This window comes from Ammospiza nelsoni, chromosome 24 (genome assembly GCF_027579445.1).
Source record: "Ammospiza nelsoni isolate bAmmNel1 chromosome 24, bAmmNel1.pri, whole genome shotgun sequence".
In the NCBI taxonomy this organism is placed as follows: Eukaryota; Metazoa; Chordata; class Aves; order Passeriformes; family Passerellidae; genus Ammospiza; species Ammospiza nelsoni.
The window spans coordinates 6,626,601-6,648,608 of NC_080656.1; the positions used below are offsets into that span (position 1 = coordinate 6,626,601).

General features: G+C 51.1%; 4 protein-coding genes across 6 annotated transcripts in view; all 4 read left to right on the forward strand.

Moving 5' to 3' along the window:
• DIXDC1 (DIX domain containing 1) overlaps positions 1 to 1,816 on the forward strand; it is a 29,265-nt gene extending 27,449 nt beyond the window's left edge. For both annotated transcript variants that reach the window (XM_059488461.1, XM_059488462.1), the window contains one exon: positions 511 to 1,816. In XM_059488461.1, the coding sequence (XP_059344444.1) occupies positions 511 to 591 (81 nt within the window). In that variant the 3' untranslated portion in view covers positions 592 to 1,816. The remainder of the gene's footprint in view (positions 1 to 510) is intronic.
• Positions 1,817 to 3,078: 1,262 nt separating this feature from the next.
• Positions 3,079 to 11,772, forward strand: DLAT (dihydrolipoamide S-acetyltransferase). The gene is made up of 14 exons (XM_059488242.1): positions 3,079 to 3,297; positions 4,182 to 4,283; positions 4,570 to 4,694; positions 4,809 to 4,965; positions 5,909 to 6,035; positions 6,312 to 6,505; positions 6,907 to 7,072; positions 7,285 to 7,355; positions 8,017 to 8,100; positions 8,183 to 8,290; positions 8,738 to 8,853; positions 9,107 to 9,269; positions 9,731 to 9,867; positions 10,343 to 11,772. The coding sequence occupies exons 1-14, from the start codon at positions 3,079 to 3,081 to the stop codon at positions 10,470 to 10,472; spliced, it is 1,899 nt and encodes a 632-aa protein (XP_059344225.1). The 3' UTR covers positions 10,473 to 11,772.
• A 1,273-nt stretch (positions 11,773 to 13,045) lies between these two features.
• On the forward strand, positions 13,046 to 16,708 carry NKAPD1 (NKAP domain containing 1). Of its 2 annotated transcripts, none has more exons than XM_059488484.1 (5): positions 13,046 to 13,265; positions 14,110 to 14,210; positions 14,419 to 14,574; positions 15,049 to 15,102; positions 15,506 to 16,708. In XM_059488484.1, exons 1-5 carry the CDS (start codon positions 13,197 to 13,199, stop codon positions 16,029 to 16,031), a joined length of 906 nt encoding a protein of 301 aa, XP_059344467.1. In that variant the 5' UTR covers positions 13,046 to 13,196; the 3' UTR covers positions 16,032 to 16,708. The 2 variants fall into 2 exon arrangements, with proteins under 2 accessions (XP_059344467.1, XP_059344468.1); XM_059488485.1 differs by having other exon boundaries at positions 14,422 to 14,574.
• A 666-nt stretch (positions 16,709 to 17,374) lies between these two features.
• On the forward strand, positions 17,375 to 20,926 carry SDHD (succinate dehydrogenase complex subunit D). Its single transcript, XM_059488323.1, has 4 exons — positions 17,375 to 17,444; positions 17,800 to 17,904; positions 18,936 to 19,080; positions 20,281 to 20,926. Exons 1-4 carry the CDS (start codon positions 17,399 to 17,401, stop codon positions 20,444 to 20,446), a joined length of 462 nt encoding a protein of 153 aa, XP_059344306.1. The 5' UTR covers positions 17,375 to 17,398; the 3' UTR covers positions 20,447 to 20,926.
• Positions 20,927 to 22,008: the final 1,082 nt, after the last annotated feature.

Genomic DNA, 22,008 nt, shown 5'->3' on the forward strand with positions numbered 1-22,008 from the left:
TTCCTTTTCTCTGAAGGTTTTTCAGAGAGAACTCTGTGTGTGTGTGTGGCATCATTCCCTTTGTGTGCTGCAGTGCAGCCTGTTGTGCTCAGGCTGGTGTGGGTGTGGATTGGATTCATCTCAGGCTGTTGGGACGGTTCTTGCTTCACAAATTGATTAGGGCAAGGGCAAAGTGTCTCTGGGGACAGGCAGCAGCAGCAGCTGGAGGTCGTGGTCTGGCTCAGAAAAGGCGTGATTCCTGTCTTTAGTTTACCTTTAATGTCAAAAAAAAACAGCCGATGATAACCCTGATATTCATTGGTTAATGAGGCCTGGTCTGTTATTTACCTAAATTGTGAAAATGTGACTCATACCTCAGCCATCACTGCCATGTGTTCCCTGGATTATTTTGGGAAATCTGAGCTAGGATTTGACTTCATGCCCCTGATGCCACTCACACTGCAGAACCCTGTCTCCAGACCCCAGACATGACTGAAATACTTTATTTTTTAAATTTTTTTTTTTTTGTAGGTGTTCCATGACGACGACATCATTCCTGGCTGGGAGGGGAAAATCGTGGCCTGGGTGGAAGAAGACCACGGGGAGAATTAATGGAGCTTTCAAGCCCTGTTTCTATGGAAACCTGTGACTGTCTGCAGAGCTCAGAGAGTGACCAAGGAGCCCAAGTGCTGGGAGGAGGCCAATTCAAGCTGCCAAAAAAGAGCCTCTGTGCCAGCCACGGGTGGTGCAGGCTGCGTGCATGGACAGCTGGCACCTGAGTGCCCGTGCCCAGGGGCAGCTGCTGTCCTGAGGCTGCAGGGATGGCTCTGTGGGACAGAAACACCCGGCTCAGCCCTGCCAGCAACACCCTGGAGGCCTTAAGGATGCTTTGCCCCCTTCTCCTCCATCCCTGCACCGTGTGCTGTGGGCTCAGCTGTGCATCTCCTGTGCTGCTGTCACAGAAAACTGCTCTGATGGTGAAAATGCGAAGCTTTGCCTTCATGGAGAAGAGGTTGCTGGATTGTGGGAGCTGAAGCTGGACCAGCTGTTGTCCTGCAGGAGCAGAGTGACTCTGTGGACATTGCAGGCTGACAGGACCTGCTCTGGGTGGGGGAAGAGTCCTCTGGAGGGTTGATGCATGGTCTGAAACAAAGCTCACCAACCTTTCTCCCAAACTCAGGCTCCCAGCCCTGCTTTCCCCACTTCCCAAAGCTGTTCCCATTTCCGAGCCCCTCGGGGTTTGCTCTGCAGCTCTGGGGACTGTGGGATCTTGGAGCTGTTTGTTTGCTGGAGGATTTCACGAGTGGGGGAGCTGGAATCAGCTGCTCCCTGAGGTCTTTGCACCACTGTCCTTGCTGAGCCTCTGTCCCCGTGCTCCTGCCCTCGCTGCTGTCACCTCCTGTGCACAGGCATCCCCTGCTGCTGTCCCCGCTGCCAGGGCCACCAAGCACTTACCCACACCAGTTCCTTGCTATGCTGAGTCCTGAAGGATCAGGAGAGAACTGCTGGGGGAATAACAAGCCCTACAATCCCCCAAGGGAGGGGTTTTCCCTTTGGTTTTGTGGTTTTGTTTCTCTACATTGCCCGTGGGCTTGGGAGGTCAAATGGGCTCTGCTCTTTCCCAGCTCCTGTGGGACTGTCTGTGTGTGCTGTGCATGAGGCTGGGAGAGGGGGCAGCCTGGTTTTACTGTTTTATATTAACATGTCCTTTTGTAAACCTGTTCTTGAAATTATTTTGTACCGATTCACATTTGTCTGAGGACTGTGGATTATTTTTATACTAGTGCAAGTGCTCTCTGTATATTTCTGCACGCATTATACTGTGTTTTACTCCTTTCCTGGTGGATGCTGAGATGTTTTGTATCGTCTTCTGTTGACACAACACTGGCCTTGTAATTTTATCTTATTATGGAAATCTAACTGGTTGATACTGGGTTTTATATCAAGGTTCCTATGTGGTTTTGTGCCACATTGGCACAACACAAGCTGCCTCCTGTTCTGGACAATTTGTGTGACTTTCTACTTACAGACAGCGGGAGGAAAGTTCATCAATGAACAGGTTAATTAACGAGGGAAATACATCCCTTTGGAAAAGAAACAATGATTTTCTTTCTCCCCTGGACACAGTTTCTCTGTTGCATGGTCTCTAGTGAAGAGGGCATGGGCTTGTGATACTGAGATCAATTGTATTTGAATTGCAAACTTCTCACAAGTGTTTCATTCTTTGGGTTTTACTCATCGGTTTTATTCCAGCAACAGCCACACACCCGGGCTGGACTTTCATGGAGCAAATTTCAAAGGTTTTCAAGGTCTGATGTTGGCCAGCGTCGTGTCCTTCTCTGCTATCCAGAGGAGCAGTTTGCTTTGGAGAGGTTTCTCCCCCATCAAAGCAAAAGGTGTCAATTTTAAATGAGTTTTAACAGATGTCAATTTAAAATAAGTTGAAGAGATTTTGCTACAAGATCAAGTTGACAAGTACAGGAACAGGAAAGTAACTCTGAGGAAATTGGCAGAAATAAACCAGTTGTAAGCCGTGAAACAGACAAGCCTGGGATATGGCAGCGAGAGGACACCTCAGAACAAATCCACCCTCGTGGGAAGAACTTGCTTAGCTTGAGGTGGAACTTGATATGTTTTAGTTTAGGACTGAACAGAGCCCTGACTCTGGATGTATTTAATGTGTTCTGCCCCATCCACAGCCTAAGGGCCGTTCCCGGGGAGCAGAGCCGGCCCGCGGCTGTCCCTCTTTCAGGGAGCTGTGCAGAGCCAGAACGAGCCCCATAGCCCGTTTTCGGCAGGCTGAGCCCCGTGCAGAGCCAGAACGAGCCCCATAGCCCGTTTTCGGCAGGCTGAGCCCCGTACACTGGCCGCTCCGGGCAGAGCGGCGCCGAGGCGGGGCCTGAGGCGATTCTGAGGCGGTGCCGAGGCTTTGCTGAGGCCGTGCTGAGGCGGTGCTGAGCTGGGCCGGTTCCCGCCCGCCGCCGCTTTACGGCCGCCCCAGTGTCGCGCCGCGCCGCCCGCACGGAGGTCACCGAGCGCCGCCGGCCCCGGTGCGCCCGGCCCAGCCCAGCCCGGCTGCAGCCCAGCCCCAGCCCCAGCATGTGGCGGGTGTTGGCGCGACGCGTGTCCCGGGGCGCGGCCGGGCCGCCCGGCCTGGTGCGGCCCCGCCGAGCGCTCGGGGCCGGGGTCGGGGCCGGGGCTGGCCCGGCCCGGCGCGGCCCGGTCTGGGGCGGCCCCGCGCCTCGCCCGCTGCTGCCGCCACCGGCCTGGCCCCGGCTCGTCCCGCGCCGCTGCTGCAGCCTCCCGGCGCACCAGAAGGTGAGAGTCTCCCCCGGAACCTGCCCCGCCTGTCCCCCGTGTCCCCCTCGCTTCCCCCCTCGCTTTCCCCCTCGCTGCCCCCTCGCTTCCCCCCTCGCTTTCCCCCTCGCTGCCCCCTCGCTTTCCCCCGTCCCTGCCCCTTCGCTCTCCCCCTCCCTCCTCCTTGGCTTTCCCCTTCCCTTTCCCCCTCGCTTTCCCCGTCCCTTCTCCTTCCCTTTCCCCTCTCCGTTTTCCGTCCCCTCCCCGTGCGGCTCACTTTGACCCGGGGATTGAGTTATGGGATCATCGAGGTTGATAAAGTCCTTTAGGATCAGCGAGCCAGCACTGCGCTGGAGCCTCCCACCCGCACGGCTCTTGGATGCCCCCGGGGATGGGAACTCTGCCGCCTCTGTGGGTAATCCTGTTCCAACGCCTGGCCGCCCAAACTGGGAGAAAATCGGTGGTTTTTGTGTCTTTGGCACCACTTAGCCTCAAGTCCCTGCGTGGCTGTTGGGTGCTCCCTCCATCACCTCTGTCCTTTATCCCAGCTCCCTGTTGGCCCTTGGCAGACCCGGGCCGAGCCCTGGCTCTCTGTAACCCTTTCTTGGGGGAATCATAGAGTGCCAAGGGGTTGGAATGGACCTTAAAGCCATGTGCAGGGACACCTTCCACTGTCCCAGGTTGCTCCAAGCCCCACCCAGGCTGACCTTGAACACTTCCAGGGATGGGGCAAGCACAGCCTCTGCCCTCAGCACCCACTGTGGCTTTGCCAGGGTCCTTCACCAGCAGCTTGGGGCAGTGCTGGGGATTTGCAGCAGATCTGTGCCCCACATCCACGCTGAGCTGAGGATTTGTGTCTGTCCCGTGTGTGCTGCCTGGCTGTGACACTGCCCTGTCCCTCACAGGTGGCACTGCCAGCGCTGTCCCCCACGATGCAGATGGGCACCATCGCACGCTGGGAGAAGAAGGAGGGGGACAAGATCAACGAAGGGGATCTCATAGCAGAGGTATCCTGGGCACGAGGCTGGGCTGAAGGGGATCTATAGCAGAAATATCCTGGGGTTAAGGCTGAGCTGTCTCTCTTGAGCTGCATGTCTGGCCTGGGGGCTGTCCCTGGCTGAATGCAGATTTTGCATCCCATATCCCAAGGGATGCTGGTGGGAAGGAGTGGCTGTCAGCCTCTCAGAGCTAGTTGGAGGGCAGACTTCCCTAGAGCTGCTGCCTTAGGGTGATTTTTCCAGAACTGTGACCCCGGGAGGCTCTGAGCTCACCATTTGCTGTTCTCTCTCAAAGGTGGAGACAGACAAAGCCACAGTTGGCTTTGAGAGCCTGGAGGAATGTTACCTGGCCAAGATCCTGGTGCCTGAAGGAACAAGGGATGTTCCCATTGGGGCTGTAATATGTATCACAGTAGAAAAGTATGTATTTTCCTAACCCTTGATGTGAATTCCCCCTCTTGGGGCTTCTGGGATGCCTTGAGTGAAGGACAGACCATCACCTGAGGGGCTTTGGGGCTCTGTGTGTTCTTCTAGGCCTGAATACATTGATGCCTTCAAAAACTACACCCTGGATTCTGCAGCAGCTGCTGCCCCTGCAGCCTCAGTGCCTCCCCCTCCAGCTGCAGCCCCCTCCCCACCACCTCAGCCTTCTCCTCAGGCCCCTGGCAGCTCTTACCCTCCTCACATGCAGGTAAGAGAGCACTGCTCCTGCTTTAAGGCTTCTTGCACGCTTTTTCTGCCCCAGCATTGCTGCCTGTGGGGCATTTTGTCATAGAAACTGTCTGGAGAATTTATTGACTGTGCCACTTCAGTTGTGGTGTGCTTAGAGCGGGTGTTGGGGGACACCCCAGAAAGCTTTTTTAATAAATTCATTTCAGCATCCCAGCTGCTGGTGGAGGAGAGACCTATGCCTCCAGGGTGCTGCTTTGAAAAATGTGCTAAATCTGCATTTTTGGACAGTTGTGGTGTAAAAAGACCTTGTGCTTAGTGTGAATAGGCTCTGCTCATATCTCAGAGCAGAACTCCAGCCTGTGGTGCTCTGGTGGCCACACCAGATGTGTCTGTGGGTGACCAATAATGAATTGTGTTTGTGGGTATAACCTTTTTGCTTTGCTTGGATTCTGAGTGTATCCACTGATGGATTTGAGCATTTTGTACAGGGGGTTGCTTTGAAAAGGAAAATCTGGAATATTGAACCGCATCCCACAGCCAAAGCATGGGGGAACTGATTTGTGTGAGATGTTACTCAAAGTCAGGCATAAAATAATTAACGAATGGCTTCTAAATGTGTGTTTTGGCCACTGAAGTTGCTTTCTTCCCTCTGGTTGCCCCCTGTGCCCAGTTGTGTGTCACAGTGACAAAGGGACTTGCTGCAGCCTTCCTTGGCCTTGCAGTGATGATTATTGTGATTGATCCATTCCTTGCCCTCTGCTCTTGCTGGCTCTCCTGCTCAGGCCTTGCTAACAGAAGCCAAAGCAGCACAGAGGGACAGCTCTGCTTGGCTGCCATGGAGCCAGACTGGGAGTGCATTAAAGCTGCTTCTTTAGGGTGGCATCATTCTCAGGAGTCCAGGCTGTGCTGCTGAGCCCTGTGGTGAGCAGGGTCTGACTGTGCTGTGCTCTGTGCCTTCCCAGATCACCCTCCCTGCTCTGTCACCCACCATGACAATGGGCACCGTGCAGAGGTGGGAGAAGAAGGTTGGGGAGAAGCTGAGTGAGGGAGATTTGCTGGCTGAGATTGAGACAGATAAAGCCACAATCGGTGAGTGCCCGGCCAGGGTGGGTGAGGTGCCCTGGGAGGGTCCTGAGCAGCCTCTGCCAGCTCCTCTGGCTGCTCAGGGGGTGGTGCTGTGGGACAGGTTTTGTTAACATCCCATCCCACTGCAGAGCTCCTAAAAACACTTCTATTATCTCATCAATCCTTCTTAGCAAGTGCCTGGAGAGGTTCCCTGCTGGAGAGGGTTCTCAGTCTCCAGCAGCAGCAGCACTTGGAGCAGCCCTTCAGCTCCTCAGTGTTGTTTGTTTCTCTCCCCTGCAGGCTTTGAAGTGCAGGAGGAAGGCTACCTGGCAAAGATCTTAGTGCCTGAAGGAACAAGAGATGTGCCCTTAGGAACTCCTCTGTGCATCATTGTGGAGAAGGAGGCTGATATCCCAGCCTTTGCTGACTACCAGGCTGCTGCAGTCACTGACATGAAGGCACCAGCTCCTCCTCCCCCTCCTCCTCCTCCCCAGGTAAGGAGAACTCATGGGCACCACTGAGAAGCCTGATGAGCTGTTGTTGACAGCGTGAAGCCCAGGCTTCAGCCGGAGTGTTCTGATTTGTGAGTGCAAGGCTGATCCATGTGCTGAGAAATGATCACTGACTTGCCCTCCAAGACCTACAGCAGGTTTCATTCATTCTGAATTTTTCCCAGCTTGTTGCTTGTGCCGGTTCTGATTCCTCATCGTTGAAAATGGGGAGCTCAAGTTCTGTATTTTATTTGGTTTTTTATTCAGCTGACCTCCTTCCCAGCGAGTTTCTGATTTAATTTCTGGAAGCCTTTGTGCACACAAGTCATTATCTCTTGATTGATAATTAGGTGGGCCATTTCTCTTACTGTGGGTTCCACTGATGGCTTTGATTCTCTGTTAAGGTGATGGCAACTCCTGCAGCTGCTCCTCCTCCTGCCCAGCCTGCTGCTGCTCCTGCTCCTGCAGCCCCCTCAGCAGGGCCACCCCGCAAAGGAGGAAGGGTTGTGGTCAGTCCCCTGGCAAAGAAGTTGGCAGCAGAGAAAGGAATTGACCTTACCCAAGTGAAAGGTACCTTTCCTTTCCACTTCTTTGCTCTCACTGTCAGTTTTCTGTCCCTGCAGAGCCATGTCCTCCTGTTCTTCCTGACTGTGCAGCTGTGAACCAGGAGTTGTGTTCAGTGATTCTCTCTGCTGAATAAAACTGAATAAAACTTTGCTTTAGAAGCAAAGCCATGCTGGAAATAATCAAAATCCTCTCCTGTTTTCCTTTGTCCCTTTCAGGCACTGGACCAGATGGCAGAATCACCAAAAAAGATGTGGAGTCATTTGTGCCATCAAAGGCTGCTCCAGTGGTAGGCTGGAAATCTGTGGGAAGGGATTTTACAGGCATGGAAAGCTCTGTGGAAGGGCAGTTCCTGCATGGAACTGGCATTGCTGGATTCTGTGGGTGGTGGTGACTGTAAGGTTGGGAAATTAACCTGCCAGAAGCACTGGTGAAGCCTTCTCCCTTTGTCTGTCCCTTTGAAATTCCACTGAGAACAAAAATAGTGTGCTCCCAACCCTTCCTCTGGCTGCTAAATCCTCATGGGTGAGAGCACCCAGTCCCAGCTGGGCCAGATTGCTGGGGAGAGGGGGTCAGAAGGAAAGGCAGTCCTAGCCAAGCCCAGCCTGTCAGTGCTGCCCCAGAAGTGCTCTGATGCTGTGGTTTGTGCTGTCCCTGGGCCGATGGAGGCGTTTTCTGTGTGCTGCAGTTTGGGAGAGCCCCCAGCACAGCTCTGCTGTCTGTACAACAACCAGAGCAGGACTGGCTGGGCTGGAGCTTCACAGCAGCACATCTCAGTGCTGAGCTGCTAAACACTCCATGCTGCATTTAGTAACCAAACAGAGGGGTTAGAAGGAGCTTGGTGGGCACTGGAGAGCTGGAAATGGCTGCAGCTCTTCCCAAGGGGCAGCTTGGCCTCAGCACTGAGCTCCCTTGGAGTGTTTCTGGGGTGACACTGGTGTTCCCTGCAGGCTGCAGCTCCCGAGGCAGTTCCTGTGGTGGCAGCAGCACCCGAGGGGACCTTCACAGACATCCCCATCAGCAACATCCGCAGGGTAAGGGCTCATGTGTGCCAGGGCTGCTGTTCTGGCTGGGAGGGCTCCAGGCTGATCTGTGTTCTTGCTCTGCACACCCCAGGTCATTGCTCAGAGGCTGATGCAGTCCAAACAGACAATACCTCACTACTACCTGTCCATCGATGTCAACATGGGGAAAGTCCTGGTGCTAAGGAAGGAGCTCAATCAGGTGAGTTCTGGCATCTTGCCTTGGGAAAAAACCATTCTTTTGAGTGCTTTTTGTGGGTCAGTTCTGGACTGTCTGTGATAGAATGAGATTTTCCTCATATCTGCTCCTTCCTGACTTCCCTAAGGGGCTGTTCTGAGCACTGCTTGGTGGTGATTCATTATTTCAGGTGGAAAATAAAAGGATAGAAAGATTTTTAATAAAAAGAAAGGTAAAAGAAATAGGCAGAATAATAATTCCAAGCCAAGTTTGAGAAAAACTAAACATTAACAAAACCTACGTTCCTAAATTACAGAGGAAATACTTTCATCTTCTAAATTATCCTTGAATTTCAATGCTTGCAAGTGGTGTGATTGCTTTCTAATGTTCCTGTGAACTGCAGTGACCGCCCTTGTTAACTGGGGGGATGTGTAGGGGACAAGCTGACACGTGGGATCTCTTCATTTGCAGGAGGTCTCGGAGAACATTAAGCTTTCTGTCAATGATTTCATCATTAAAGCTTCTGCGTTGGCATGCTTGAAAGTGCCTGAGGCAAATTCTTCATGGATGGACACAGTTATTAGGCAGTAAGTTTATGGCATGGTCAGAGCCAGAAACTTCCTTTGTTCATGGCAAAAAAGAACTGCTGGGATTTGAGGGAGGGGAAAAATACGATGTGAAGGTGAGAGGTTTTGTTAAAGTGATAAAATCTTCGAGTCTAAGGCTGGTGGGAAAGGTGAAATAATTGTCACAAATTAATGTTAATTTTGGGTTGTCTGGCCTGTTTTTATTTTTCCTGTTTGCTTGCTGGAGGTGTTTCAGCTGCTGTGTGTGTTGCAGGAATCATGTGGTGGACGTGAGTGTGGCTGTCAGCACCCCTGCAGGGCTCATCACCCCCATCGTGTTCAACGCCCACATCAAGGGCCTGGCTGCCATCAGCAAGGACGTGGCTTCCCTGGCAGCCAGGGCCCGCGAGGGCAAGCTGCAGCCTCACGAATTCCAGGTCAGACACCCCAGGTGGTGTAAACTCTGCTGCTCTTGACTTGTCTGAAAGGAGCAAAGGCTGGTTTGTGATGTTTGAGCCTTGTTCAGTAGTCACAGAATGTCCTGAGTGGGAAGGACCCACAGGGGTCATGGAATGCAGCCCCTGGCCCTGCACTGACACCCCAAATCCCACCCTGGGCATCCCTGGAGTGCTGTCCAACCCTCCTGGAGCTCTGGCAGCCTCGGGGCTGTGCCCATTCCCTGGGGAGCCTGGGCAGTGCCAGCACCCTCTGGGGAAGAACCTTTCCCTGAGATCCATCCCAAATTCCCCTGGCACAGCTCCAGCTCTCCCTGGATCCTGTCCCTGCTCACCAAAGAGCCTCCCCTCCTCAGGAAGCTGCAGACTGGAATGAGGTCCCCCCTCTCCTCATGTTCCCAGTTTTTGTGAGTTTGCCCCTGAATGTGTTTGTTTTCTTTTAGGGTGGTACTTTCACAATTTCCAATTTAGGAATGTATGGGATTAAGAATTTCTCTGCTATAATCAATCCACCTCAAGCCTGCATCCTGGCAGTGGGTTCCTCAAAAGAAATACTAGTGCCAGCTGATAATGAGAAAGGGTGAGTTTCCATCTGATCCTGAACTCAAACTCTGAAGTCATGCCTAGTTTCCTAACACCTACATTAGATAGTAATTTTAAAAACCTTCAAATGTATTGTTGACACAGTGCTTTCAGTACTTGCTCCAATTTGCACTTAAGGAAATCCTCAAGGATGGATCCTGTATTAATATCCCCTTGCTTAGAGCTAAAATGTTTTTTTCCTTTGTTTGTGGGGCTGTCCTTGTGCTGCAAGGAAAGCTGAGCTCCCTGCCCTCAGGGGAGCACACAGAGGTGTTTTTAGTGCCTCTGGGAAGTTCCTTCCTTGGTTTTCCTCAGAGAAGGAATGAACATGATCTCCGCAGTGCAGCTGGGGGAAACATCTGTCACCAGGCACCAGCTGCTATTCCTGGCTCTCCAGGCAGCTTCTCCGCTCTGTAAGTGGCACTGCCTTGCAGAGGGGTGTGTTAACCCTTTTTTTGTTGTTTTTCTCCCAGCTTTGACGTGGCCAGCGTGATGTCTGTCACCCTGAGCTGTGATCACCGTGTTGTGGATGGAGCAGTTGGAGCACAGTGGCTTGCTGAGTTCAAGAACTTCCTTGAAAAGCCAGTAACCATGCTGCTATAATTTAACCATGCAAAGCCGAATTTTCATGGGTCACACTGTTGTGTTTTAAACAAGCTATTTAGACTTTAGTGTTCAGACTTTGAGAGAGTTCCTTTTTTTATTTAAAAAATGTATTATATTATCTGGTAATGTTATTTACCAGTCTGTACAGAAAAAAAAAAGTTTGCAAAAGTGCTTTTCAGAGCAATATTACAGCTACACTGTATTTTTATACAGTTAGTTAACTTGCAAACTCTTCCAAAACAGAGTTAAGCATCCCAGATTTTAAATAAAACAAAATTATCCTGGCATTGTGCCAGCTGCTTCTGAACTCGGGTGCCCAGGGGCTGCACACCAACATTTTCTTTCATGACCTCGGTGTTGTCAGAGCCTGGAGTTTCAAACATCTCTGGCCAGGAGCGCAGGTGAGATGGCCACAGAAGGGACAAGAGGAGGGAACTGCCCCGTTCTGGGCTGGGAGGTGGCACAGCAGGGCTGGGGACAGTCTCAGAGGCCAGCACTGCTGTTCCAAAATTCCTGTTTGGAATTTGGCTCTGGCCGGGACCTTCTGAGCTCCCTGAGCACTTTGAGGTGAAGGAGCTCTGCTGGCTGTGGGTCCCAGCTCTGGGGCACCAAACAACATGCTGTGCATCTCTCATGGACTCTCACTGCCATCTGCTTCTGCTGTGGAACCCCTGCAGCTGCTGTTCCTGTGGCTGAGTTAACCCTGGGCTCTGGTGCCATGGAAGTCACTGTTTTGCAGAATGTTCAGTGTGTGTTGGAAGGCAGTGTAGGCAAATCACACATGCTGATAACCCCAGCAGGGGAAGGGAATCATGTGAGGACCGGGGTGTTCGGGATTTTTCATTTCAGGCATTCTAACACAGGAAGCTCTGACTTTAGCCACTGGAATTGCAGACCTTCCCTGGATTGTCCCTGTTGTCCAGCCCCAGTGAAGCTGCAGAATGTGCTCTCCATGTACATATTGTATGTAAGGTGCTTCTCTAGTCTGTTGGACTCGTGTCCAGTTACCCCAGGCATTGTACCCTGCGAGGGCTGCAGTGCTGAACATTCTGAAATTCCACTTTCCACATGGAAATGTTCGTGTAAAAAAAAGGACAAACGTGCAGTAATGACAGAGTGACCAGGAGAATTAAATAGGGGGGCAGAGTTGGAAGAGTTGGAAAAAAAAGGAAGAAGTTGTTCAGGCTGATCCTGTTATTCTGTATATTGCATTAAGTACTGTCTCCTGTAAAATTCTACATAATTCACTAAAGATACTGAAAGAAAATACTGTGGAAATTAAATATTTTTGTGGGAACTGTTTAGTGTCTGGTTGCTGTGATGCCTTGCTTAAGCGCAAAAAAAAAAAAAAAGTGCATTAAGATTTTGGATTTTCTTGAATGACCTGAAATACCCTGATTCCAGACTGGCTCTAGTGAACCCATGTTCCATTAAATGTTGGGAATTGACAACTACTAAACCATGTCCCAGTGCTTTTCTCATCAGTTGTGTGTGGCTTTCCTGCTGTGGCTCAGTGCTCTGCAGCCTCTCACCCTGTTAACCTGAGATTTAATCACAGATCTTTTGCTTTTTGCTGTCTGCAGCTTCCTCTCGGCTCTGCTCACCCGTGGGGCCGTGTGTGACAGGTTGTTCCAGCATTAAATACTTGAAGAGAGCTGCTCTAACCATGGCATCCTGTCCATTTATTTATTGAACAGAAACCATCACCACTGTTCCTGCTGTCCCTTCAGTAAAGCGTGTGGGCGTTGGTGGTTCTTTACTACAGCACATAACAAATTCTGTGACTAAATATTCAACTATTCTTTGAATATTTACAGTCTTTACTCATTTTTACTGCTCTTCCTCCAACCTTCCTTTCCTGCTTGTATCTCTAAAGGCATTTGAGATATTCACCCCTCATGAGTAAAAACGGAATTTAAAATGCCCTTAAACCACACTCCTACAAAAGATTTTTACTCTGGGCTTTTGTTGTGTAATCTGCCAAAACTTCAAGAAGTTTCAGTCGTGTTCCCAAGCTCTGTTTGTGCAGAAGTATCTTAAAAGAGCTTTGCTAAATGCTGGCTAAGAATAACCACAATTACGAAAAACAATTAATTAAAAGGCAATTAAAAATAAATGATAAATAAGACTCAAAATTTATTAAAACTATTTTAAAATATTTTATAAAAATATTAATTACATTTAAGTCATTACTTAAAATTGAATTTAAGCTATTCCTTAAAATTGAATTTAAACCATTATTTAAAAGAGAATTCAAGCCATTACTTAAATTTTATTAGTTAAGTAATTGATTCAAAGTACTAACGAGTTCTATCGTTTGCAGCATTACCCAGCCACAGTGTTTCTGGCAATTTCTGCGTTAGTTTGGGGTATTTTTTCCCCAAAAAGAATTTCTTTCGAGCAGTCACCTGCTCTCCGGGGCCCAGGCGGTCGGAGCCAGGGGGGCAGCGCGGGGCTGGATCCGGTGCGGGGCCGGGCGGTACCGGGGCGGTACCGGGGCGGTACCGGCTCCGTTCGGGGCGGTTCGGCTCCGTTCAGGCCGCCCGGAGCCCTCACGGCCGTGGCGGCGCCGTTGCCCCGGAGACGGCGCCGGAAGCGGCGCGCGCGCGGCCCCGCGCGTTTCCGCGTCCCCCGCCCGGCCCGGCCCGGCCCGGCCCCGCCGCCACAAACAGCGCCAGCCCCGGCACCGAGCCCGGGCCGGCCCGCGGCAGCGCCCGCAGCATGTCCCGCGTGCCCGTGGGGAAGGTGCTGCTGCGCAACGTCATCCGCCACACCGGAGCGCACAACAAGGTGAGGCCCGGGCCGCCCGCGCCCGGCGGGGCCTGCGGGGCCGAGCGGGGCGGCCCGGGCTGCGGGCGGGACACCGTGAGGGTGCGGGGACACCGGGAGGGACATCTCGGTGTGAGGGGTCACTGTGAGGGACATCCCGGTGTGGGGGACAGCCCCGGGCTGCAGGGGGGACACCGTGAGGGACATCCCGGTGTGCGGGGACACCGGGAGGCTGCGGGGACACCGGGAGGAACATCCCGGTGTGGGGGACAGCCCCGGGCTGCGGGGACACCGGGAGGATGCGGGCACATCCCGGGCTGCGGGGACATCCCGGCGGTGCCAGCCGGCGATGCGGGAACACCCCGGAGTGTGGGGCAGCCTTCGTGCCCCGCAGAGCGGCAGCGTTGGGCAGAAACCAAAGCAGTTTGGTAAATCCGCCACATCCTCAGGGTCACTTTTGGTTTAACGCCGTTCCGGTTTTCCCCGAGTTTCGGTTTCACCCCAATATGTCTGTGTTTACTTAAAAAATAGCAAATCTCGAATAGGCTTTGTTGTATTTTATTTGTTGCGGTTTGTATGTGCTTTTTATTGCATGAAACAGTTTGAACTTTGTTTGCACAGGCAGGATTTTAGTGCAAGGTTAAGCAACTCCATTAAGTTTAGCAAACTGTTTCATGAATCATAATTCAGCAGGTCTAACCAGCACCAGGAAGTTCTGTTTGGGATACAGATATGTGTAAATAATCCTTTGTTTGGGGATGGTAGGAAAGGTGGCTGTGAGTTTCCTCACCAGGAGTGTTGAGGGTGCTGCATAACTGTGAATTTCCCATGATGTTCAACTCATTTTCCTTCCTGTGACTTTCAGCTTCAGGAAGAGACAGAAATGTGGAAGATAAGGGAGTGGGAGAAGCAGACAGAAGAGACTTACTGGAAAAGGCAGAGCAGAATGTTGTCAGACACCTCCAGGTGAGATGCACCACAGAAATATTGATTTTCTCCTTAACGACTCCCTGCAAAGAGCTCAGGCCTCAGCTTGAGCCTGATCTCAGTGCGTTGATGGAGATGTGACATGCTGGAGGTGCTGGGTGAATGAGGGGATGAATGAGGGGGTGGATGAGGATTTCTGGGGGCTCTGGGAGGTTTTCCCCACCTGAAGGAGCCGTTCCCTCTCCAGCAGCCGCATGCGCAGCGACGGCTTCGACGAGGAGGGGCACAGGGCAGACTGGAAACCCAGGAACCCACAGCTCCTTGACCTGGTGGAAGACGATCTCCTCAGGGCCAGATCCTGGAATAAAAAGCTGTATGAATGTGAAGCCAACATGCCAGACAGGTCTGTGGGGGAGTTCTGTGTTCTGGGGTTGTGATTAAAACATCTTTTTGGAGCCCTGTACCAAAAAATGACACGTTTCTGTTTGGTGTGTGCTGTGATGAAATAGAGCTTCAGCTCATTTTGAGAATGAATAACATGTACAAACTTCTGCCATGTCACAGAATAACCAATTTGAGTTCATCAGTGGAGTTTCTAAGACACATTAAGCAGCAAAAGCCCAGCCCTAAACTTAATATTTATAACTCTGCCCAGAAAGCTTAGAAAATCTCAAGAAACACCATTCTAGGGTTGGATTTAAAGAAATCAGAGTTGTGCTTTGAGAATATAAGGTGTATTTAAATAGCACCAAGCAAATCAGTCCTATTTCCTTCCTGTCTAAACTCAGATTCATTCTGTGGCTCTGCCTTTTCAGAATTGCATTTTTATCATCAAACACATTGTTTGTTTTTAATGGATGGTTCTGCTTTCTTACAGGTGGGGGCACAGTGGATACAAAGAGTTGTACCCTGAAGAATTTGACACAGACAGGTAAGGCAGACACCCTTACTGATGGGCCCAGATCTGCCTTCTGACAAGTTCTGCTGGGAATTTTACAAACTGAGTTTTGAATTTTTAATACAGATCCACCTTGACTGCAAAGCCTTACTGTTAAAAAACTCAAATCCATTAACGTGGTGTGAGTCTTCAGAGAATCTTTTGTATTAATTAAGATATTCATGTTTAGCTGGAGTTACCAAAATCAATGAGTCTGGGAGGTAAATAAATTCTTGCAGTATCCTGGACAGTGGAAAACCAAGATTTTAAGAGAGAATTAATTATTTTTAACCTACACCCAGCAGAATCATCAATACTTTTCAGGCTTACAGATTGGATGTAAATGAGTTTCATCACTCAGTGGCTTCCAGTTCACCTCCTCCTGTTCTTTTTCCAGTGATCAGCAGGAAGGAGAGGAGCAAAATGCTGTCAATGGGAAGAAGAGATCCCACCTGGGGAAACAAACAGCCCGTGAGTCCCACAAAAGGAAAAAAACCAAGAAATCCCACAAGAAGAAACAAAAAAAGCACTCACACAAAAAGAGGAAGAAAAAGAAAAAGGAGCAGGAGAGAAGTTCCACAGATTCCTCCCAGGGGGAGAGCGAGGGCTCAGGAGAGGAGACTCCGAGCACCCGCAGAGGAAAACACAAGCGCAAGAAAAAGCCCAGGAAAGTGCCTGCCAAGGAACCTACCTCTTCTTCTGGGCAGGAGAGTGACTTTTGCCATGCAAGCAGCTCCAGCACCAGCAGCTCTGAGGACACCGAGTCCGAGGGGAGAAAGGAGAAGCGGCCCCCAAGGAAGAGGAAGAAGCGGCACAGCTCCGTGCCCGAGAGGCCGAGCGAGGTGCTCGAGAAGAGGAGCAAGAGGAAGAACTGGAAGGTGGCGGGGGATGAGAAATCTGAGGACAGCTCTGATGAAGACTGAGGGGTCTGGGTGCAGCTCAGAGCAGGAGGGGAGGGCAGAGGCAGCTCAGTGTCACTCAGCACTGCTCCAACACTGGTTTACACACACGCTGCCAGCCCACAGGGAACAGGGCTCGCCGGGCAGCACTGCAGGACAGCACCTACCTGCCCCACAGGTGGGCTCATCCCGCCAGCTTGGCTGTGATCAGGTTGTTTTGTTTCTGAAATTATGTTTGAACAGATTGCTCTTTGGCTCACCAAAACAATGGCCAGTAGGAGAGAGGACAGGCTGGTAAATCAAGCTGGTAGCAGAGGAAATGTCACTGTAACCCCCACGGCAGTTTTGTCTTCCCATCCTCCACCAAAAGCATGTGGGGGCGTGCACAGGGTCAGCTGGACACGGAGGGGAGCTGAGGGAATATTCCCATTCCAGCTGAAGGGCAGTGACTTCTCTAATGGTGAAAAAAGGCAGCAGTTTGCTTGGTTTAGACTCCTGTCCAGAGCCTGCTGTGGGCTGGCCACCATGTCCACCTTCCTTCCTCCTCTGTGGGGATGCTGGAAGCATTTGTGCTGACAGAGGGGCCGTGGTGGGTGTTGTGTCCTGTCTCTGCTGTGCCCAGTGTGTTACTGGAGAAACTGGTACCAGGCCGTTCTCCCTGCAGCAAACAGCCAAGCCTTTTAATAAAACAAATGAATCCAGATGTGTTTGATGCTTTAGTCATTGTTCTGGAGCAAAGCCCGGGGACAGAGCACAGGCCTGCGAGTCTGGGTGGCGCCTGTGTTCTCTCTGTGCTGTTTGTTGCTGCTTGACCACACTTGCAGGAGATGAAATCAGGGCAATGGGGAATGTGTGGGGTGATTGTTGTCTCCTGGACAACCACAAAACAGTGCCAGCGGCCCTAAATCCTCACTCCAAGCCCTGACTGCTGTTCCTTTTTTCCCTTCTAGTGGAAAGAAAAACAGGATATTCATGGAGGTGTTTATGGTGTGTACCAAGGTGTTGCACTAGTGAACACACAGATGAGGAGCACCTGGGTCTGTTGCGGGGTTTAAGACAGAATTACAGAATTACAGATTGGTTCGGGCTGGAAGGGAATTTAGGGATATTCCAGTTCCCCGAACATCACACCTTCCACCAGGATGCTCCAGCCTGTCCTCGGGCGCTTCCAGGGATGGGGCAGCCACAGCTCCTCTGGGCAGCTCTCCAGGGCCTGCCCGCCCTCACAGCGGAGGATTCCTGCCCAGATCCCACACGGCTGCCTCTGGCGTTCGCACCCTCCCCGCGGAGCTCCGCGATCGCTCCGGGCCGTGCCGGTGCCCCGGAGGCGGAAGCGGCGGCGGAAGCTCGGGCGCGGTTCCGGGTCCGGGCGCAGTGCCCTTGGAGCGGACATGGCGCTGGCGCTGCTGCGGCCGCGGCCCCGCGGGGCCGCCCTGGGTCAGTGAGGCCGAGGGAGCGGGGCGGGGAGCGGGACACGGAGGGTGCGGGATCCCTGAGGGTGCGGGGCTCCGGAGGGTGCGGGATCCCTGAGGGAGCGGGGCTCCGGCGGGTGCGGGATCCCTGAGGGAGCGGGGCTCCGGCGGGTGCGGGATCCCTGAGGGAACGGGGCTCCGGCGGGTGCGGGATCCCTGAGGGAGCGGGGCTCCGGAGGGTGCGGGATCCCTGAGGGTGCGGGGCTCCGGAGGGTGCGGGATCCCTGAGGGAGCGGGGCTCCGGAGGGTGCGGGTTCATGGCGGCTCCGGGTCCCCGGAGGGTGCTTGGTTCTCACGCCGCGCCCCCGTTGTCCCCGCAGCTCTGCTGGGCTCGGCCCTGCTCCGCCGCCCCGCCGCGCTCGGTGCCGCCGCCGCCCGCTGCGCTCCGGCCCGCGAGAGCCACGGCCCGCCCCGCCAGGGACACGGTACGGGCCTGTCTGTGTGTCTGTCTGTCTGTCTGTCTGTCTGTCCATCCTTGCTGGTGTGCGGGGGTCTCGTTTTCCCGGGATCGGGACCCCTGCTGAACACGAGCACCCGGGTCTAGCTCACGGCATCCTGCCAATGGCAGACTTGGGGTTAGGTGATCCTTCAGGTCTATTCCAGCTTCTCAGTATTCTGTGATTCTGTCAAGAATGGGCTGTAAAGGACCAGATTTTGGCTTCTTTGGGTCCTTCAAGGCACCAACAGTGGTGCAGGAACAGAGGTGACCGAGGTAGTACCTGATGGCCATACAGAGACTTAAAAACAAGATGAGCTTTAAGGTCCCTCCCATCCCTAACCAGGCTGAGTCTATAATTTTTTTGGGCCACTCTAGGAGATTTTAAGTGGCAGCTGTAACAAAGAACAAGAGATATTTACATATGGTGCAGTGGTTTTCTTGGTGTCCTGTTGGGTGATGTACAGTTGTAGGTGTTACCAGCAAAGGAAAAAATAATCCTAAATGCCCGTTGGTTTAAGGGAAAAGCTGTGAAATGCTGAGTGTTGTTAGGTAGGGCAGTAACCGCGCAGAGATGTTATTTGTGATAAATAATGGTGCAGGTGTGGTGCCTCAGGCTGTGAGAGTGTGTGTACCCTCCCCTTCAGCAGCTCTGTTACCAGTTAATAGCACTTCAGTGTGCACTTTGCCCAAGTCCAAACTTCAGATCCTTTGCTTTCCTTATGTTGTCGCTATCTAAATTTCTTTTCTCCGTGCCAAAGCGAAGGAAACCATTTGCATTTTGGTTTAGGTGATGATATCTGTGTGTTAGTTGAGCACTTTGGTTGCATTGATAATTTCACAGAGTCAGTTCTTGATGGTCTCAGCCTGGGCTGATGCTCCCGTTGTGTTGCCAAGCATTGCTCAAGCAGAGTTTTGGTTTGCAAACTCCCCAGATGTGACAGCCATCCAAGCCAGCCATGCAAGGGCTGCAGAGCCCTTGGCAGAGGGGCTTTTCCCTGAGGATGTCTCTCCCTGCAGGCGGTTCCAAGGCTGCATCTCTGCACTGGACAGGGGAGCGAGCTGTCAGTGTGCTGCTGCTGGGGCTGCTCCCCGCAGCCTACCTGTGCCCTGGACCGGCTGTGGACTATTCCCTGGCTGCTGCCCTCACCCTGCACGGCCACTGGTAAGCACAGCAGGGCTCAGCTCACAGCCAAGGAGCTTTGGTGCCTCCAAACCTCATCCTGGGCTAGTGTAAAACAAGGAAACAGTCCTTGGTTTCCGCCTTCGGTGGCAGGAGTGGTTGTACTTTGGTCTTCCTTTCTCTCACTGTCCTCTCAGTCAGAAAAAGAATCCATAAAATCTTAACCTTAAGAGCATTTCCTTGCCCCTGGAGGTGCAGAATCCTGGATGTTTTTAGCCCGTGCAAGAACCAGTGTTGTGTGAACAGAAAGAGGACAGATCTGTATAAAAATAATACAAAAATATTCTGCCTCTAAAACTCCGTGCAGTGGCTTTGTACATCTCAGTGGTGGTGAGATGGTCATCTCATCCATCTCAGTGGTTCTGCATAATAAAGAGCTCACAGCAAATATTCCACTAAGGAGACCTGGATGATTGTTTCCTTTATTCCTGGATGGATGTTTGCTCAGTGTAGTTCTGCTGTGATCCTTGATGAGAGCAGGGACAGGGCTAGTTAGGAGTGGATCCAGCTGCATGGCTGGCCAGGCTGGCAGCACCCACCTTCCTCAGGTGATCCTGCTTTGGGAGTTCCTTGCCACAAGGACAAAGCAGATTTTTGTGGTACTTTGGGGGTGCCAGGTTTTCTTAAAGCTCAGTTTTGTCCTGAGGAATTTGTGCCAGGGATTCTTACACTGTCCTTGCTCTGACTGGGAGGTTTTTCCCAAAAGAAGCATCTCGTGTCTCATGTTGCTGGATAGTTCAAATCTGGACAGCAGTTCACTTCCAGATGTAGAAAAAACTAAAAATATACTAATTTCTTTGGTTGCCACTCTTCTAATCTAAATGAGTACCCAGGAGTGTTCTGTGTCTTTGTGACAATGGCTGGTCCCAGATATTTCCTTGCTTTTCCTCTTTTCCAGTCCTTGGAAGTCAGATAAGAAGGCAGATCCAAGGATTCTGTTTGGAGAGCTGTGGTCAGCACTTGTTTTCCTCAGGAAAACTCTGAGCCAATCTGTGTATTTTCAAAGAATCTGGAATGTTTTGGTTTCTTTTTGAAATAGATTTTTCCTCTTTCTGTGTGGGAACTGCAGGAAAGGCTGATGGCAGCAGGGGGAAAAAAGCCCAGTTGGCAGAACGGGGCACACCAAGAGGATGGATTTCAGTGAGTGACCTTTGCTGATTTGAGCTTTTCTCTCTCGTTTAGGGGTCTGGGCCAGGTAATTACTGATTATGTGCACGGAGATGTCCCCATTAAAGTGGCCAACACAGGGCTGTACGTCCTGTCTGCCCTGACCTTCGCTGGCCTCTGCCACTTCAACTACCACGACGTGGGCATCTGCAAGGCTGTGGCCATGCTCTGGAGCCTCTGAGGAGCCCCAGCCCCGACACACACGATTGTCCTCTGCTGCCTCTGCTTCATCAGCTTGTGAGCAACATCCTGCGCCACACAGGAGCAGCCAAGGGTCCCCAGTGAGCCTGCAGGGGGCTCACAGCTAGTTTAGGATATATAGAGAAAAAAAACAGGTTTCAATTCGGATTTAACTGGAAGATGTCCAGTGAGATGAGTGGATTCAAGCTGCACTGTAAATTGGGATGGATGAGTGAATTACATCAGTGGCAGGTTTGCATAGCTAAAGGGAGCTCTCCTTGTAATAGCAGTTTTAATGAGTATTTTTCTAACTGTTGGTTGGTTTCCTGTTCTGTAAAACAAGCTTGCCTTGTGGAAAACTGAACTGTTTCTTCTGACATCAGTGTGTAAGGCAGACCCTGTAACTCTTTGGACCCTGGGAGCTGATGTAGAAAAGGGAATTCTTTTTTTCAGATTCCATGCAATAAAGAATTTACAGAAATTTTGTGTGTGCTTCCGAACCATTTTTACTGCTTTGGGTTGCTTAAAATGTTTTCTCTGCTGATAGGTCTACTCTGCCTTACTTCATAAAATGAAGAATATTTGAGGTGACTTAGACTTGACTTAACACAAGGATAATTAATGTCCCTTAGAAAACACAGCAAGAATAAAAATACTTCTGCAGATTGACTTTAGGAACATTTGACTTTCAAGTTTTTTATGTTCATCTACAACACTTCTTTGAGGTTTATTTTCTAAATGCTCTGGTCTGTGTTGTCCTGTGTGACAGAAAAGACAATGAAGAGGAGGCTGAGGGAATGTTCTGTTCTTTAAGGGATGTTTTCTTTAAGAATGTTCTGTTCTTTTTAGGGGGGAACTGAGATTGTGGTTTTTAACTTTTGCTTCATCCTGTCTGACTTTCACATTGCCAAGGAGCGGAGAACTCTTTCCACACTCTCATGGTACTTTTATGGCACTATTAATAGTGAGAGAAAGAGAATTTGTGTTACCATCAGTGACTCTGCAATGAACAGAACAACCAAGTCACTGTTCGGATCCTACAAGACTTTGAGGGTTTTTTTCTTTTTAATGTGGAGTGGAAATTTTATTTATTAGCAAAAGCAGGTAGCTGGCCAATTTTTTGATGGTGTTGTGGCCAGGATGGAGCTGAGGGCTGGTTTAAATGCCAGCGTGTGTTACTTCAGTGCCAGGAGGAGGAGCAGGCAGATGGTGAGTCATGGGGAAGTCCCTCTGGGCAAGCTGAGGGTCTCTCATGGAAAGTGTCTGAGATTTCCTCACACAGGATGCAGCTGGATGTGGTGTTTAAGCTGCTTGGGTGAGAAATTCTTTATCTGAGAGGTTTGGCAATGTAGAAGTCCAAACCTAATGCAAAAGCTCTTGGGTTGATGTTAAAGATTTTAAGGATTTAGGCATTAAAGATTTTAGGGATCAAATTCTACAGGACTATATTGACATTATGGATATTCTTGTTTCTTCAGTGTGTATTTCTCTTCTGTCTGACTGGAAAACATGTTTGGCCTTTTGCCAAAAACTTGCATTTATTTTTTAATGAGTACTGACAGT

Excerpts from the sequence above, each read along its gene's own strand:
- DLAT (XM_059488242.1), top strand. The coding sequence starts at position 3,079 with ATGTGGCGGGTGTTGGCGCGACGCGTGTCCCGGGGCGCGGCCGGGCCG. Across the intron at positions 4,695-4,808 it reads ATATGTATCACAGTAGAAAA|GCCTGAATACATTGATGCCT; the intron begins GTATGTATTTTC and ends GTGTTCTTCTAG. Across the intron at positions 6,036-6,311 it reads GACAGATAAAGCCACAATCG|GCTTTGAAGTGCAGGAGGAA; the intron begins GTGAGTGCCCGG and ends TCTCCCCTGCAG.
- SDHD (XM_059488323.1), top strand. The coding sequence starts at position 17,399 with ATGGCGCTGGCGCTGCTGCGGCCGCGGCCCCGCGGGGCCGCCCTGG. Across the intron at positions 17,445-17,799 it reads GCCCCGCGGGGCCGCCCTGG|CTCTGCTGGGCTCGGCCCTG; the intron begins GTCAGTGAGGCC and ends TTGTCCCCGCAG. Across the intron at positions 17,905-18,935 it reads CCCGCCCCGCCAGGGACACG|GCGGTTCCAAGGCTGCATCT; the intron begins GTACGGGCCTGT and ends CTCTCCCTGCAG.
- NKAPD1 (XM_059488484.1), top strand. The coding sequence starts at position 13,197 with ATGTCCCGCGTGCCCGTGGGGAAGGTGCTGCTGCGCAACGTCATCCGC. Across the intron at positions 13,266-14,109 it reads ACACCGGAGCGCACAACAAG|CTTCAGGAAGAGACAGAAAT; the intron begins GTGAGGCCCGGG and ends TGTGACTTTCAG. Across the intron at positions 15,103-15,505 it reads GAAGAATTTGACACAGACAG|TGATCAGCAGGAAGGAGAGG; the intron begins GTAAGGCAGACA and ends TTCTTTTTCCAG.